This window comes from Cokeromyces recurvatus (assembly GCF_025118155.1).
Source record: "Cokeromyces recurvatus strain NRRL 2243 chromosome Unknown BX663scaffold_16, whole genome shotgun sequence".
Lineage (NCBI taxonomy): Eukaryota > Fungi > Mucoromycota > Mucoromycetes > Mucorales > Mucoraceae > Cokeromyces > Cokeromyces recurvatus.
In genome coordinates this window covers 196,276-214,242 of record NW_026251402.1, presented here as the reverse complement: position 1 = coordinate 214,242, position 17,967 = coordinate 196,276, and the positions used below count along the sequence as shown (strand labels likewise).

General features: G+C 29.7%; 6 protein-coding genes across 6 annotated transcripts; 3 read left to right on the top strand and 3 right to left on the bottom strand.

Moving 5' to 3' along the window:
- Positions 1-188: 188 nt before the first annotated feature.
- On the top strand, positions 189-2,207 carry BX663DRAFT_512636 (uncharacterized protein). Its single transcript, XM_051528034.1, has 5 exons — positions 189-919; positions 1,046-1,328; positions 1,404-1,540; positions 1,596-1,719; positions 1,791-2,207. Exons 1-5 carry the CDS (start codon positions 446-448, stop codon positions 2,078-2,080), a joined length of 1,308 nt encoding a protein of 435 aa, XP_051381841.1. The 5' UTR covers positions 189-445; the 3' UTR covers positions 2,081-2,207.
- A 1,330-nt stretch (positions 2,208-3,537) lies between these two features.
- BX663DRAFT_436387 (RGS domain-containing protein) lies at positions 3,538-4,432 on the bottom strand (the record flags this gene model as incomplete). The annotated part of the gene is made up of 2 exons (XM_051523177.1): positions 3,538-3,846; positions 3,959-4,432. The coding sequence occupies 2 exons, from the start codon at positions 4,430-4,432 to the stop codon at positions 3,538-3,540; spliced, it is 783 nt and encodes a 260-aa protein (XP_051381840.1).
- A 485-nt stretch (positions 4,433-4,917) lies between these two features.
- Positions 4,918-5,736, bottom strand: BX663DRAFT_531603 (uncharacterized protein; the record flags this gene model as incomplete). The annotated part of the gene is made up of 3 exons (XM_051530393.1): positions 4,918-5,114; positions 5,338-5,460; positions 5,565-5,736. The coding sequence occupies 3 exons, from the start codon at positions 5,734-5,736 to the stop codon at positions 4,918-4,920; spliced, it is 492 nt and encodes a 163-aa protein (XP_051381839.1).
- A 1,289-nt stretch (positions 5,737-7,025) lies between these two features.
- Positions 7,026-13,543, top strand: BX663DRAFT_512624 (uncharacterized protein). The gene is made up of 12 exons (XM_051528033.1): positions 7,026-7,366; positions 7,442-7,532; positions 7,643-7,653; positions 7,735-7,812; positions 7,872-7,913; positions 7,970-9,203; positions 9,295-9,327; positions 9,411-10,028; positions 10,115-10,684; positions 10,823-11,105; positions 11,187-12,811; positions 12,921-13,543. The coding sequence occupies exons 1-12, from the start codon at positions 7,337-7,339 to the stop codon at positions 13,394-13,396; spliced, it is 5,091 nt and encodes a 1,696-aa protein (XP_051381838.1). The 5' UTR covers positions 7,026-7,336; the 3' UTR covers positions 13,397-13,543.
- Positions 13,544-13,653: 110 nt separating this feature from the next.
- BX663DRAFT_512622 (uncharacterized protein) lies at positions 13,654-15,542 on the bottom strand. The gene is made up of 7 exons (XM_051528032.1): positions 15,337-15,542; positions 15,155-15,248; positions 14,974-15,082; positions 14,794-14,910; positions 14,624-14,685; positions 14,313-14,549; positions 13,654-14,248 (listed from the first exon to the last, which is right to left on the bottom strand). The coding sequence occupies exons 1-7, from the start codon at positions 15,401-15,403 to the stop codon at positions 13,732-13,734; spliced, it is 1,203 nt and encodes a 400-aa protein (XP_051381837.1). The 5' UTR covers positions 15,404-15,542; the 3' UTR covers positions 13,654-13,731.
- Positions 15,543-15,730: 188 nt separating this feature from the next.
- Positions 15,731-17,373, top strand: BX663DRAFT_571121 (uncharacterized protein; the record flags this gene model as incomplete). The annotated part of the gene is made up of 7 exons (XM_051532125.1): positions 15,731-15,793; positions 15,863-15,929; positions 16,021-16,196; positions 16,255-16,428; positions 16,467-16,529; positions 16,592-16,714; positions 16,777-17,373. The coding sequence occupies 7 exons, from the start codon at positions 15,731-15,733 to the stop codon at positions 17,122-17,124; spliced, it is 1,014 nt and encodes a 337-aa protein (XP_051381836.1). The 3' UTR covers positions 17,125-17,373.
- Positions 17,374-17,967: the final 594 nt, after the last annotated feature.

Genomic DNA, 17,967 nt, shown 5'->3' with positions numbered 1-17,967 from the left:
TTGAATGGTCCTTATAATTCTCAGCCCATTCTACTATGTATACAGCTTTTTTTTTTTTTTTTTTTTTTTTTTTAAGAAAAAAAAGCAGGTTCTTTTTTATAATTACTATTATCCTTATAAATTAAGCTTTTATGTATATATTTATAAATATATAAATATGTATATGATGATATTTACCTCATATCTTTACTTCTTTTTTCTTCTTTTTTTTTCTTAAATATTTTCCTATTTAACCTTACTTCATCTCTTACTTTTATTTATATATAGACTTATATATAGACTTTGTATATTACATACAGATATACTGAACATAAATTTACTTGTATAATTTTTGACAGTTTTCTTTCTTTCTTTCTTTCTTTCTTTCTCCCTCTCCCTCTCCCCTTTTTCTGTTCTGTTTGAACCTTTCATTTGTTATTTACACCTCACTGAGATATTATAGAAGATGTCTCATTATCCTATTAGTGAAGAATTAAATATTCAAACTTCTCCCTTTGCTTACCTTTCGAATGCCATATTTCCTTCCCCTCAATCTCCTTTAACAAATGAAAGTTACATGTATAAATTGCATTCACCAGAAGAAGAATGGTTTAATGCAGTGCAACAGAATTTAGATAACTCTCTATTATATAACAGCAGTCAACACAACACTCTCATGTCCGAATGCAACTCTGTCTCAGAGGTATCCTCTTTAGGCATTCGCACCCCCGATATTGAACTGAATCCCTCACATTCCTTATTACCTTTAGATCACCCACATTATTACACTTCACTTTTATGCCAATCTATGCCCCCTCTCGAAGAAGATTTATCCTCAGTGACAAATTATTATTACTATTATCCATTATCAGATGACAGTTATACCAATCATGTACAACAGCAACAAGATACTTTCACTATTTCTTCCCTTTCCTTAACTGTAAGAATATGTAACCATTTATATATGTGTATATGTATACATATATATATGTATTTATAAAGTATCGTGCACTGACAATAAATATCATGATATATTTTTATATATATATATATACATATATATTAGAATGAAGAAGATCATATGATGCTTTTACAATCAAAAAAGAATGATGTAGACTTATTATTGACAAGTCAACCTCAATATGATATACCTATCTTACCAACAACTTCCGCGTCTTTATTTAATTTTGACACTACGAATGACGAAGATATTTTTTTAAATCAATTATCACGAGAGCAACTTATAGAACGTGTTGTACAATTAGAAATGGAAAAGACATCAGTAGTTGTACCTCATCATCATCAAGAACAAGAAGAAGAAGACAAAGAAGAAAAAGAAACAGTAGAATGTATGTACTCTATAATATATATGTATATATGTATGTATAGTCATTACTCATGGCTTATAAATTCTTATTGAATAGTATGTAAAAAGAAACAATTAGTTGGTAAAAATGAAAATAAAATGTATTCTTGTCATTGGATTTCTTGTACAGCAAAAGAACCTACTTTAGCAAAACTAATGGCTCACATATGTGAAAGTCATATTGGAAGCGGCAAAGTAAGTTAAGATCATGTATATTTGTTAATACAAATCAACTCATTATTCTCTATAGGCTACTTATTTTTGTGAATGGAAAGAGTGTTCTAGAAACAAAAAGCCATTTATGAAGAGACATAAAATGCATAATCATATGAGAACACATACTGGTGAAAGGCCATTTATATGTACCGTGATAGGTAAGATGAAATTGCAAATTCTATAGTATATATTTAAATGTATACTAAACAAGTTAAACGTATTTACATAGGTTGTAACAAGACCTTTTCTAGACCTGATTCACTGAGTACCCATATAAAGACTCATTCTGATATTCGACCTTACTCATGTTCAATGCCTGGTTGTGAAAAAGCTTATTTTCATTCTAGATCTTTAAGAAAACATATTAAATCTATTCATATGAAGAAACAACTACAAACATCATCGGCTCATCGGAATACTCCTTCTTCTTCTTCTTCTTTAGATACTGTTACACTACAGAAAAAGGAACGAAGACCTATTCAATTAGTTGAGCAAACTTATTATATGAACAAGCAATAATATCCTAAATTGCATTGTAAAATCTTCCCCTTTTATGCCATATATAAGCTTTTTTTATTTTATTTTGTTTTATTTATTTCTCCTATGTATGTTCCAATTTTTGTACTATTTTTTGTTTTCGTTTTCGTTTTTTTTTTTTTTTTTTTTTTTCTTCTTTTCTTCTTTTTTTTCATGTAAAACAGCATAACAATAGCAATAATAATAATAAAAAAAAAAGCAGCTTTAAATTTTTTTTCTTTTAATACGTTCTTCTTTGTCGAACTTGATGGAAACACTTATTAGTAAAAGTTCTGAGGAATTAGCTCAACGACTTTCAATTGATTCTATTTCTTCCTTAACTGTAAATATTAACCTTACTTTCTTTATTCAAGAAAAAAAAAAGATAATTTTAACTATATAAGAATAGATTGAAGAATTGAATAAAGAAACAGAAACATGTTCGAATCGCATCCAAGAAATATCTGAATTAACAACAAAAGTAAACTTTAAAATCATCTTGAGAATTTAATGCTCATTTCATTTTAAATTAGATGAGAAAAGATGATGACATCATTAGGAATAATTTAGAATTATTAAAAAATAAAAATAAAGAATTACAATCAATATTCAAACAAATTGATGAAATAGAAGTAAATATTAATTTAAATTACATGGACATTCACATTTACTTTTTTTTTTTTTTTTTTTTTTTTTGTTTTGTTTTCTTCTTCTTTAGATAATTGTCAAAACAGTAAAAGACACATACAATAAAGTAGCTGAAAACTTGGATCAAATAGAAAAATCTGTATCAGCAAGTGCACCTTTTCGTTTTGTAAGTCAATTAATGAAGTTTAGGAGTAAAATGTATTTTATTTTTTAATTTGACTCCACTACTAGGGAAGGACAGAGACTTCAATAATTCAACCTTATTTCCCACCACCCAATCCTGTTGAAATCTATGATACAAATGAGCTATTTAAATCAAGTTGTACCTCTTAAGAAGCAATTTGTACAAAAAAAAAAAAAAAAAAAAATAGAGTGTTGTAATAAATTAGAGTCATACAAAGTGGTCTATGTTTATTATTTACATTTCTTATTATTATTAAAAGGTGGGAAGACAATTCTTCGAAGCTTTGTTCTTTGATGAAGGCTGGATGAAGAAGAACCCTTTCCATGATCATGAGTACTCTTAGAGCCATTCATGATGGTTTTATTGGAAACATAATAGTGAAATTCTACTTTTACTAGTGTTCGACAGAATTCATGAATCATTGATTTTAATAATTCATATCGTTTTTTCGTTAGATGTTGAAGCGTAGTCGTACTGGTTGGTGTGTTATTATTATTCAAATTTAAATATATTTTATCATATTGACTTTCGATATAGTTTAAAAGCTTATTTACAGCTGCCGCCTTTGCTTTATCGTCATAATAAGTTGTTAATTCACCTATTATGTACTTGTGGTAAATAATGATAATTAAATACATACACACACACACATACCACAGTTTTGAATCATTTCTTGAAATATGTCTGTATTTTGAAATTGCATATAACTGGATTCTAAAAGTGAATACACTGCCCTCTTTGCAGAATCAAAACAGTTTTTTACATCCTTTTCACCTAACGCCTGAATTATCTTTCTACGATCTTTTTCATCTAAATTAACTTCGAAATAACTGTTTTTAGTTAAATAAGTATTAAAGATATGTTGTGCTGATGTCATTTGCTGACTCGTAGATGTATACGTGAATGATTCATATTGTTCTAATTCGATAAAGAAAAACTAAACACGTGTAATATATATATAAAGAGAGAGAGAGAGAGAGAGAGAGAGAGAAAGGTTTTTTCTTTGTGAGTTATATGTTATATTCTTATATTTATATATTTATACATACAAGATTTTCACTACAATATTCTTGTAGTAAATGATATAAAAAGTAACATAATGGTGTCTTTGACTGTAAGATGGCCTTTAATCCTTCCTTTTGAATCTCTTTAATACAAATATCATGTGGTGCATATTCACCAAAAAAATCATCTAATTTTTTGGATGAACGTGTCGTTTTTAATTTGTAAAGGGTATGGACATCGAAACTGGGTAGTAGCACATGAGGTGAGATCAAGGCAGTTGTACTCGAAAATGATTGAGTAGTACAACGACCCTTTATGAATGCAGTAGTCGTAATAGGACTGACGATGTGATTGATACTACTACTACTACTACTACTCTCCTGGTCATCTTCTGTGATTGACAGATCATGTATTTTTAAATTATCATTTGTTTTCACTGTTGTAGACCTCTCTGGCGGAACAATCTCGTTCTTTTGTTGTGAATCATGGCAGAAATAGGAGGCTGTAGTATCAGACATGAAACAAGGTTCCACAGTATGCATTGAAACGCTCTTTCTTCGTGGTAGTGCTGGAGATTCGGCTTGGTGAAGAAGAATATCTTGAACTACTTGCTCAGTTACAAAGGAGGAACGCTTTGGCTTTGTAATGAAATGTGGTGTACGAGGAGATAGAATATCATTTTTAATTGATGATGAATGATTATTGCTGTTAATATAATCATTAGGTATATTTGATAAATTAATATAAGAAGGCCTACTACTTTTTGCTTTCATAGATGATGTACTACTGCTTAAAGACAAAGGCATGTATGAAGTATTTTTTTTTCTTTAGAAAATAAAAAAAAAAGAGAAAATGAAAAATAGAAAAAGGAATAGTTCGTTTTTTTTTCTTTAAAAAAAAAAGAGAGAAATACTTTTTTATATATTTATAAGGATAAGGGGGAGGAGATTTATTTATTAATGATAGTGGTATCAAGGAACCAATCATTTTACTTAATATGATATCATACTTCTTTTCTTTGAACACGGTCTGCTAAAGCCTTTAAATAAGGATCTGCATCCATGATTTCTCTTTCTAATGTAAATGTATGTTTAGCACCTGTTTTTTGCTGCCATACTAAACCTTTAGATGTAGGTTTATAATGTAACTGGGATAACCACATTGTCTCTTCTTTAAAACGACCCCAAAATGATATGGTTTCTATACCAATAAATTTATCTTTCATATTTTTAGATTGTTTTCGTTCCTTTTCGACCTTTTTTACATCATCATATACAATTAGTTTAGAAACATATCCACTAGTATAAAAATGAACAAATAATGCAGGGGAAACTGCTGATATACCAGCTATTCTCCTTTTATGTCAATTCAATAAGCTTTATATACATATATGTATATCATTTCACCCCTCTAATCATCCTACCTATAGCAGCACTTAAAACAGGCACTTGCCCTGAACTCAATAAAGCAGGTACCGAAATTATACCACATAAACCAAAAAATGAAGCTGTCATTTTATATCTTTTCATCGTTTCTGCAAATGGTCCTATAATAATTTAAATATGAATCATCATATCTTATTCATACTTTCCATGCTATAAAAGATATAACATAATTCATACTCATTTCTTATTTATTACGAATGTATACCTATATAGACAAGTGTCTTTCTAATCTCATCTGAAGATTCATTTACAGACTGACTAATTAATTTATTACTTGTAAATGGTCCCGAGGCTTTTTTAGGTAAAGTTGAATATTTTAACAATTGACATGTGATTCCTAATCTTGGTATTATTTGCCTTGATTTCAATAGCAACATGATATAATAATGAAGCTTTATTTTTTTTTATTTTTTTTTTTTCAACAGGCGGTATTAATATGAGGGGAGGCATGTATTTTTTCTTTTTTTTTTTTGTAGAATTAATAAGCTCCGTCATTTTTTATATTCTAGAATTAAACGAGTTTATAAAAATTATTATTTTAACAATTATAGTTTAGAATTTCTTTAGTCGTAAAAAAAAAAGAAAAAAGAAAAAGAGTATTTTTATTACTATACTCATTTTTATTTAAAGAAGGACGAGCACTACCTTCTGAGATAAAATAATAATAATAATGTTTGTTTCAACTTGGTTAATATCTAATATTTAACAAAGAGCATACACTCTTCTAAAAGGAGCCAACAGAAGCTTATTTTTAACATGATATCTAGAATGTTTGCATCATTATACATGTACATATTTTTTTGACAAATAACAGTCCTTTTTTTATTATTATAGTCAATATTAGCAAAGAACAAAGAGCAGGCTTTGCCGCAAAGGAGTATGTTTTAAGTATTTGAGAATAAGAACTGATCTTGTAAGACAGTAGTAATAAAAGTCTAACAAATTTAGAAAATATCGACGATCTTTTTTTTATACATAAACGATGTATATAAGAGAGCTTATTTGTATATAATATTTGAAAATAACCATTTTTGGAATATTTATAATTCTGTATAATACAGACAAGTGGATTTAATATTATCTTTTCCTCTCTCTCTCCTTCCTCCCTCCCCTTTTATTTTTTAAAACATATAGATTTAATGTATTGTTTCTTTTTATCATAATATTACTATGGCAACTACTACTATGACAACAACTACTACTATGACTACTACTACTACTACTACTACTAACAATAATAATACCCCTATTATTGTTGTAGACGAAAAAAAAAAAAATTAATAAAACGGGAAAAAATAGTTTCTGGCGGGAAAGATTGTTATTTTACAAAAAAGCATCGGACATTCGTCATCATTTACACCGGTGCGTCTCGTTCTTTTAAATGAAATAATCTATTTTTTTCACAGAAGAGTGTTCCTGTTTCAATTTTTAAAGGTGTATTTTTTTTAAAAAATATAGATTTTTTTTTTCTTTTAATAATAATAATAAAACAGCAGCGAGTAAGCATATATAAAGCCTTGTATACATCTAGAAATTCATCTTTCTTTTCATATCATACTTTCTTTTCTTTATTAATATAATCTTTATTTAAATTATGTAATCGTATCTGTCATTTAATTACTATTCAGAAACAAAACTACTGTTTATCGTCATTCATATAATATTCAAAAAAAAAAAAAAGTGAGACATTTTTACACGTTACTGCACGTCGCCTATAAACTAAGAGTACCATTTTCTTTCTGCTCTTTACATTTTCTTTCTTTCTTTTCTTTCTCTTTTTATTATTAAAATTTCATTTCACTGACACAAGAGATTTATCATTGTATTGTCTATAGTTCTTTTTGATTTTATAATTGTCAACGAATAATTATATAATAGCTATCTATTTACAAACAGTGACAAAAAAAAAGACATATATATATTTATATACATATATTTAAATATATACAGACCTTATTTATTTGAGGTACCTTATTAATGCTAAATATTGCACCTTACATTCCAAAAGTAAAAAATCGATTTTTTTTCGAAGATTCGTTTAATTTCAACTTCTAAAATCTAATCGCTAAATTAAATCTTTAGTATGTAAGATCATTATATGCTCACAATGAGCATTTGGAAATCCCTTATAATCATTCACAATTTGGAGTGGTACTTATGGTGGATGTTGTTGGTAAGAGGCTTCTTGTCAAATAACAACAACAGTAAACAGTCTATTAATAAAATACAAATATATTTTTTTTTCTTTCTCTTTTTTTTTATTTTTTTATTTTATTTTTATAGGCTTTAGTTCTGTAAGATTTATTATATTTGTATTTAATAATTTTCATTTATTTTCATTTCTTTTTTTTTTTTTTCTCTTTTTGATTTTATAGTTAACTACAAAAGCTACCGAGAAAGGTGATTCTGGTGCTGAAGCTGTTGCTCTTGAAATTGGCTCATATATGGGAGAAGTACTTGCATAAATTTTATAATAACTTTTCCCTTCTTTTTTTTAATTTTTTTTATTTAGTGTATTGAAATTATTGAACATTTTGGAGGAGATGTTGTTAAAGCAAGTTCTTTTATAATAATATATATTTAAATTATATATTTATATATTATGTATAGTTTTTAGGTGATGCTGTCCTCGTTAGCTTTCAGCCAAATCATTTTGACGATAATGATGACTTTGAATCAGGAGAGATATCAAAAGAAAAAGAAGCAAGACAAAAGAATGTACTTGTACGAAGAGCAGTAGAATGCGGATTACAACTTTTAGCTAGATTATCTCATTATCGTGTCTATTTAACGGCAGAGGAACGTACAAAGCATCGATCTTCACTCACAGGTGAAATAGATCGTCGATCAAAACCAGATAAAAATCAACATTTCTTCTTATTTGATGCTAGTGGTACGAATTCATCATCAGAGAGTGAAGGTTCAAGTTCAGGAGAAAGTTTTCATATGTTCTCTGCATTGGATACACATCAAAATTATACAGAGGAGTATTCAACTTCTTTTCATTTTTGGAATTATATATCAGCTTTATTTGGAAAGGGAAGAAATAATAGTCATACATTTGCTGCTCGTAGATCAAGTTATACAAGTGAAGTCGCTCGACGTGTACCAGATGCTATCTATTTAGAGTTACATATCGCCTTGTCCTGCGGGAAGATCTCGAATGTCATCTTGGGTGATGTAAAGAATTCGATCTATGAGCCCAATGAAAGAAAGAGGAGGTTTTCTTATATTGGTACTGATATACATGACCCACCTCTTGATTATAATATAGATTATGTTGGTCGATTAGAGTATGCTATCTGTGGACCAGCTGTAGAGGCATTAGAGGAAGCATTGATGGTAGCAAATGCAGGAGAAATGAGTATCACTCCAGAGGCATATGAATTGTTTCAAAATCAAACAATGAATTTAACTTATGAAAAGAGAAATCAGTTTTATATTGTTAAAAATACTTCATATGAATCCTCATCAAAGAAGGCCACTCGTCACTATCCATCACATGCAAAGGCTTTATCGAAATCAAATGCATCTTATCTTGCTGATCGACCAGAATTAATGAATCGTGCTGCTACACTGAATATTGAACCACTTATCCCTCGTACTAGAGACAATTCATTTTTGGAATTATCTTTTGACCCTAATTCTAATTATTTGAAACATATTAACCGTAGTGCCTTATATCGACTCCAACATAGTCCTGAAGATGACTTTACAGCTCAATTCAGAGAAGTTACAATCATGTTTATAAGTCTAGGTAAATTAATTGTAGATACTCCTGAGGGTCTACAAATCGCCCAAAATGCTGTCAATACAGCTATTCAAACAATAATAAAATATGAAGGTAAAAGTTCTTATCTTTACTTTTACATACATTATTATATCATCTTAACTCTCTTTCACCCCCCCATTTTTTTTTAAAAAAAAACAACCAGGTATTTTACAACAGTTTGCAGTAGATGACAAAGGTAATTTAAGATAATAATTCACTTTTTTATACACATGAATTTAATCTTTCTTTTATTTTTTTTCTTTTTTTTTAAAAAAAAAGGTGCAACCTTATTAGCTGTATTTGGTCTTCCACCTCTTTCTCATGAAAGGGAAGCTGTATTTGCAGCAAAAACAGCAATTGAACTTCGCGAGAGTTTTTTAACCATCTTGGATGATTTTGCAATCTCTTTATCCACAGGTATTATATTTAGTGCTGTCTTACCACAGGGGAACCCTTATCGTAGAGACCCTGCGATTGCGGGCGATACAATTGTTTTAGCTGTACGAATGCTTAAATTTCCATTTTCTAAAAAAAATATTATTTGTGATTTTGCTACAAAACAGCAGATAGGAAGAATATGTGAATTTGAAGATTATGGAGAAAAGTTTGTGAAAGGTAAAGTAAAGCCGATACATATTTACAGCATCCTTCAATTTGCACCTGCCAAAACAAAACGTATCTCTGCTCAATATCAAGAGAAAAATTCGGATTTTATTGGCTATAAATCTGAAATGAGACTTGCTACTGATTTTGTGGAGGAATGGGGGGAATCCCCTAATTATCATTTGTTGGTCATCTCTGGTCCTTCTGGTGCTGGTAAAAGCTTCTTTTGTCATACTCTAAGTAGACAAATTAGTTCTTTCAATACAATCTGTTGTTGGTCATCTTCTACAGAAGGTAAACAATATATAAATATACAATGAATCAAATTAGTAATCTTTTTTTTTTATATAAATATATACATATACTTCTTATGATGACAGTGGAGAAAAGTTCTAAATATTATCTAGTAAAGAATATTTTGTTGGCACTTTTTGATATTATTGAATCAGGTCAGATACCTCAAAATATGAAAAGAAGGGTCTCTTGTATAGCTGGATCAAGTGGAGCTTACACAAATGATTCTACTTCACATTATTTTTCAAATAGTGAAAATTCAGTTGGTTCTTCTCATTCTTCTCTAGCACATTCGCCTACAACGATATCACCTAAGGATAATCATAACAACCATCCTCTTAACATCCTTCGTCAATCATTACCAACTTCAAATACCTCAGGTTCCTCCGTCACAGATGATAATGAAGAGCATATGGAAAATGCTAATGATTTAGTCGATCTAATTACGCGTTGTCTTCGTATATGCGGAGAAGAAGAAAAACTACTTCCCTTATTTAAAGTTATTTTTGCTCCATTGGCTGATCTAAAAGATAATAAATATATTCAACGTTTAGATGGTCGTGGTCGAGATATCTTGCTGACAGGGACCATTAATCGTATGGTAAAATATGTTTCAGAACATGTTGGTCTTGTATTTATTTCTGATGATGTACAATGTAAGTTCTATATAGATAGATAGATAGATAGATAGATAGATAGATAAATAGATAGATAAATAGATAGATAAATAGATAGATAAATAGATAGATAGATTAATTGATATAAAATATTAACGTTATGATCATTTTATTCAGGGGCTGATTCTGCATCTATTCGTTTATTACAACACATACATGAACATTGTCAAAAAGTTCTACTTGTATTTGCAACTCGTCCAGTAAAAGATTATAATGTGACATTTATTAATAATTTTCAAGAGACTGGTTCTTTCGAAGGCATTGAATTAAATGGTTTAGGTGCAACTGAAATAGGTGAAATTATTTTACAAACATTTCAAACTGCCGGTGTAACAAGTGTAAGTCCAGAAATTGTTCAAGTGATTCAAAAGCGTACAGCTGGCAATCCACTTTATGTCAAGTAAGTGTGTGTGTGTGTGTGTGTGTGTGTGTATGCGTGTTTTTTTTCTTTATATCAAAAGATAATAATTATATATATTAGAAACATGGCTATTGTATTGAAAGACTTTAATCATGTTTCTGTAATCGAGAATGTGCTGGTCCCTAGTAGTAATCAGTTTGATTTAGAAGACTTGTTAGGTAACTTTGATTATAAACGTACTATCAAGATGCAGTTTGATCGTTTAGAAGGAAGTTATCAAGAATTCCTTATGGTTGCGAGTTGTTTAGATCAATATTTTACTATTGCAGAAGTACAATCAGTTATTAAAGAGAGTAATACAGAATTTAAATATGCCAACTGTGAAGAGGCACAACGAAGCATAGAAAAATATGATGTATACCATTTCATCCAAAAAGTAGATGATAGTATTCTTGAAAATGGTAGCAGTCCTTTGTATACCTTTACACATATCACGATTCCACAATGTATCTATGATATGGTTTCATATGAGACTCGCATTTTATTGCATCGTCTTCTAGCCAAATATTACGAAAGTGAATTGACACGAGAAAATTATGCAGACCTATTAGGAAAAGTGACACGTCATTACCTTCAAACAGATTGGCTTGATAAGCAGCTCTATTACCTAGAGGCACTCGCGGATATTAACATTAAATCATATTTATTACCAGAGGCCACAGGAAATTTAGAACGCATCGTAAAGATACTTGATGAAAATCGCTCCTTAGCTGCACAATTTGGTCGTCTTCATCGTAGTGATATCTATCGTCGGCTTGGTATGTGTTTCGCGATGCGAACCAAACTAAAAGAAGGTGAACATTACTTATTTCAAGCGTTAGAGTGTCTGGGTGAACCCTGGCCCCAAAGTGAACCAGAATTTGTTTTCAAGTATTGGGTTAATTGTCTAGTACAATACAGACATCGTAAATTCCCTAACCTTCATAAACGTGAGAAAGATTTAAAGAAGGAGATTGTAAAACGTGTGGTTGAGATCATGGTCCAACTCTCTAACATCTACTTTTACACTGGGAAGGGGCGTTCGTTTGTTTATACCTGTCTTGTGGGTCTGAATGCTTGTGAACGTCTGAATGAAGTAGGTCCTCATTATACCCTTTTCTTGGCTAGAAATTCATTACTGAGCTGGCTCAATGATGAAAAAGAACAGAGTATCTTTTATATTACAAGGGCATTAAGGTATATGGATGATAAAAACGATGCAGATACCTTAACCATCTGCGCTCTCCTCTGTTTTGCTGCTGGAAAGTTTAAAAATGCAAGAGAGTTGTTGTATCAATCCATCGATGTAGTTAAAACATTAGGCATCATCACTGATTGTCAGGCCTTTTATCGGTCCGTTAGCTTGATCATCACGATGCGTATCTTTGAGGGCACCTTAGATAATTCCCCTGATGATTTGTTTCTGTTAAAGGAAATGGCTAATACAGCGCATAGCAACTGTGATTTTGAAGCTGAAATCTGGTTATCCGTCTATCATGTCGGTAATGCCCTTATTATGGATAGATTACGTGAATGTGAGCCCTTTGTGGCATTATTAGAGACTCATTTAAAAAAATCGGCTGAATACAATCGAATTGCTATTCATGGAACATTACTTTGTTATTATGCAAGAACAAGAAATTATGAAAATGCTCGACGACATACTCGAAGCCTTGTAGCCATATTGCCACTTCTAACCGTTACACGTAAGTGATTTGTATACATATATATATATACATATATACATTTATAAATATATAGATATTAACATTTACCCCTCCTCCCCCCCCTTATCTACTTTATTATTGTTTATAGCCAATATCTTTCCAATTTTTGGATTAATATTTGCCACAATGGGCTTATATTGTATGATTGAAGATGAACAAGTGGATTTGGTATCCACAGGCGACTCAAAGAATTATGATCGTTTTATTCTTGGAGTATCAAGAATCAATCATGCTTTTCAACAAGTTAAATTTTGGGAATTTACACAGCCTTGTTTATACTTGGCTAGAGCATTACCTTATATCAGTACAGGTAGAACGGTAGAAGGATTTATGGTTCTACAACATGGTGTATTAGAGATGCGGTTTATTCAAGAGATTCGTTTCTTGAAGGCATACTATTGGGCTAATCTTGGTAAATATGCCTTTATGCCTGCAGATCGTATAGAATGGACTGAACGAGCTAAAGCTGATTTAGAAGTTCTGAAGATACCATCTCATGTCTATTGTAATCCTGATCCGGCCAATTCATATTCTCGTGATGCTCCTGCTGATCTAACAGTATAAGCTATATTCTGTTTATATTCATCCTATTTACACGTTTATTATCTTATTTTGATTATTTATTTAGTATATGACAGCTGGTTTTTTTTTATCCATTTATCTTATAGCTACTACATGTATTATATTTATACCTTTTTTTTTACATTTGATTATAATAGAATAATTTATAATACATATATGTGTATGTGTACATGCATATATATAAATCTATTGGTATATAATAAATAATTATAATAATCCTAACATTTTATTATAGTATACACCTTTTGATAATGGTATTTCTTATTTACATATTTACATGTATCTCAAAAAATAATAATAATAATAGTAATAAAGAGTTAGGATACTATTTTTCGCTTCCTTGTAGCGCGTTTTGTACCTCGTAAAGAAGTCTTCTTTTTGCCTACCTTTTTCGTAGGTTGAGCCTGCACAAGCTTATATTTATATCCTTTTTTAAAAAGACTTGCCAAAAAGGGGAAATAATCAAACTTTTGTCGCGTCACTTCAGCATGTGCTATCTCTTTTTCTTCTTGACTATATTTTAGTTTACTATCTAATTCATTTAATCTTTCTTGTAATATATGCATCTGTGGAGCTGCTGCTTCGTAATCACCACGACGTACATTTTCCCAAAGCTTAACTATATGATCATAGAGCGGGATAGTTGCATCTGGGAATTTTTCAAAGAACCGCTTCTTATGATAATAGACTGTACTCTTTTTGAAAGGCGGATCCCTGTCAATAATTTTGTTAATAATATCAAGACAGAAAGTGTACACTTCATTTTGCTTTTTCAGAAGAGAGTAACTATCATGTGTTATAGCCAGTAAGCTGAATTGAATATCATTATGATTTCTGATAAAAAAAAAGAAAAGTGTTAATTGTACTGTCAACAAATAGCACACAACAACGAACTTACGAGGAGTTCATTTTCTTTTCTAGTATTGGCCTTAAAACTGTGAGCCAATTCTCTTCAGTGCATTCAGCTAATTTTACTGGATAATACTTCAAACCATCAAGTTCCCAAAGAAAGCCATTCTTGAAAATGTAGGAAATATAATGAAAATTCTCAGCATCAACATATTCTAACTGACTATTACTAGATGTGTCGGCATATGAATCCAGTAGGGCAGTTTCAGCTAATTGATTAGCATTGCTAACGGAAATAAATTGTATGTATACAAAAACATATTAAAATTTATATGCTGTATATAAACATAGATAACTTACCAAGCATAGGCATTATGAATTTCTCGAATCTCTTTACTGCTGCCTAAACATAAGCCTCTATCCTATAAATATTGTTGTTTGTTTATTTCAAAAAAATAAATAAATTATTAAATTTAGAACAAAAAAAAAAAAAAAAAGTGGGGAGGAAAAAGAAGACAAAGCAAACTTACTATAGGAGAAAATCCTTCAGTGAACTTCAGGAAATTAGTTAAAATATCCCCCTTTTCTATATTAGAATTAAATAAAATAGCGAGTAAAGCTAAGGTAGCGCAAACATTTGTTACAACCTAATATAGTAAAGAAAAATAAGGGCCTTTTTTTTTTTTTTTTTTTGTTAAGGTGATCATTACTTGAGCGGTGAATACAACATCAACAACATCAGAATCAACATGGTCAAAATAAGGATGTAATTCTTCTTCAATATATTTTGATATGAACATTAAGCCATGTACAGCTTTTCTATAGAAATATTAAAAAAAACAAGTTATTATAAATATATATTATTTTATTAGTTAAAAAAGTTATATTAACCCTTCTTTCTTAAACTCCTCAAAATCAAGTGAGCAAATTTCTTCAACATTAATATCTTTAACACCATACTGTTGAATCATATCATTGAAAATAGCTATGAAAAAAAAAAGTGGGGAAAAAAAACAAGATATAAATAAATTTAGATGAACTTTTGTTTTTCTTAATTGTAATTTCTAAACTACCTGGATCAGACGGGATCAAAGCCCATTTTTGATCATCATAATTTATCAGGGGATTTTGAATAGTCATATTTAAACACCTTTGAAAAGAAGAATAGAGATCAGAATAAGAAAAAAAAAAGGCTACGATTTGAAGAAGAAAAAGGAAAACTAAAGTCAATATCTTTCATGCTTAAAAGTAATTACTATTCTTGGCTTGGTTTTGATTGGATGAAAAAAGCCTGTTACTGCGTCATCACTCGTTTGAATTAATTTTTGTCCTTTTTTTTTTTTTTTTTTTTTAACTTTACTTTGAATTCTGATTAACAACAATTTATTAAAATGGGTAATGTTATAATTTAAAATTGACACTACATCACATATTCACTCTAGTCATTTAATAGATTATCAAAAGGCAATGCTAGAAGAGCTCATGTCTCAATACGTCGATGTAGATCATAAAGATTTTTGGGATGATAGTGTAAGTTTTTTTTTAAAAAAAATGAAAATAAAAATAATAGATTTTCTGTAACTTTATTTAATTAAATAGGTTTGTAAACATTACCTCGTTGCCTTTTGCCCTTCTCAACTTTTTACAAATACAAAATCCGATCTTGGTATATATATATATATATATACATATATGCATATTAATGAAAGATGCGTGAATTAACTAAATAATGACAACTATTTTTTTTAATTATTTAGGTGCATGTGACAAGATTCATAATTCTCGTTTGAAAGAGCGTTATCAAAAGTCTTCTGACAAGCATAAGTATCCATATGAAGCAGATTTTTATGACTATCTCAACAAACTTATTTCAGATCTTTCACGAAAGATTCGTCAAGGTAATGGTAGATTAAACGTTCAAGCTGATGATAAGGTAACATAAAAAAAGAAAAAAAAATAAATAGAAAAAAAAATTAAAAAGTGGTAACTAGGCTTCAGAGGTTCGTAAAGAAGAAAGAGAAGAAAAAATGGTATTATTGGATATCAAGATTAAAGAATTATTACAAAAAGTTGAGGAAGCTGGTGAAGAAGGTCGTGTACAGGAAGCAACTGATTTGCAAGCAGAAGTTGATAGACTTCAGAAGGAATTAAAAGATTTGAAAAATGTAATATATAAGTTTGTATACAGATATTTATAAAGTAGATATTTACCTTTATATTTTCAAAGAATGTAGATTTTACTGGAAAGCCTGAGAAACGTATGGAGGTAAGAGATAGTGGTTAAGATATAACAAAATAAATACTCAAGTGTCTATTTAATTAAAATAGGTATGCGATGTTTGTGGTGCTTTTTTGGTAACAAATGATTCTTCTGATAGATTAGAAGCACATTATCAAGGTAAACAACACCAAGGCTATTTGAAAATTCGTGACACTATTGAAAAGATGAGAGTAAGTTAAAATAAATGCAACTAGAGTAAGTGTCTATGATTGACATATAATGGATAATTTAGCAAAATCGTCAACATGCTCGTAGCAGTAGTGGTGATCGTTATCATGGTAGTAGTAGTAATGGTAATAATAATGATTATAGACATAGTAATTATTCTCGTCAACGATATGACTATAATGATCGCCGAGATAGAGGTAGGCATAGAGATTATCCTCGTTATAGTAGAGAACAACGTCATCGTAGTCGTGACAGACGTGATAATAGTTTAAGTGGTAATAGTAATATTATGAATGATGATGATTTTGCTGGTGAAATAGATAGATACAGCAGAAGATCTCGTCGAGATTATAATGATACTTCATCTCGTAGATCTCGTTCACGTTCTCCTAGAAGATCTCACTATAATTAACTGAAACTAATAAAATATTATTCTGTGTGTGTGTATATGACGACAATCTTTATTTGTTTATTTGTTTGTTTATATGTATTAGATAACTCCTCATGGTAAACGTTTATGTTAAAAATATAATACCATTTTTAGCATAATACTATATTTATACACGTGAAATAAATGTTAGGTAATTTTTCATATAAAAGCATGAATTGCCTTTTTAAGGTAAATGAAGTGTTTGATTTTAACCCAAAAAAACAAAACAAAAATATTTCTCTTTTTTTTTTTCTTTTTTTTTTTTTTTTTTTTTTTTTGCTCTAGCATATATATACATATATTCCTTTTACTCTCCTTGTGGCCAATAAGCTTAAAATGTTAGAATACTAGAAATAAATATAATCTATTAAGTAAAACTCTTGTCTTTTTTTTGTATATTTTAAAGTAAAAAAAAAAAGCTGTGTTGGGCTTAGATTGAATTTTTTTTTTTTTTTTTTTCAATTTCATGAGGCTTTTCTATTTAATATCCCGATATTACTGGTTAATGTGTACAAACTTATTCTCTCATAGCACGCTTTTTATTTACATATTTTCTCCCTTATTTCGAATCCCTCTCTTGTTAAATAACTTCAATCACTTCTCCTCTCTTTTCTCTCTCCTCTCCTCCTCCCGTCCTTTCCTTTCCTTTTCTTTCTTCTTTCTTTCTTTCTTCTCTCTTTCTTTCTTCTCCCTTTTTCTCTTTTTTTTTTATTATTATCTAATATTTATTATCTTATTCACACTCTAACTTTCGACATAGTTAAATAGTAACTATCATTCCTATATAATGAATACTACTTATAATGTCGATCATCACTATACATT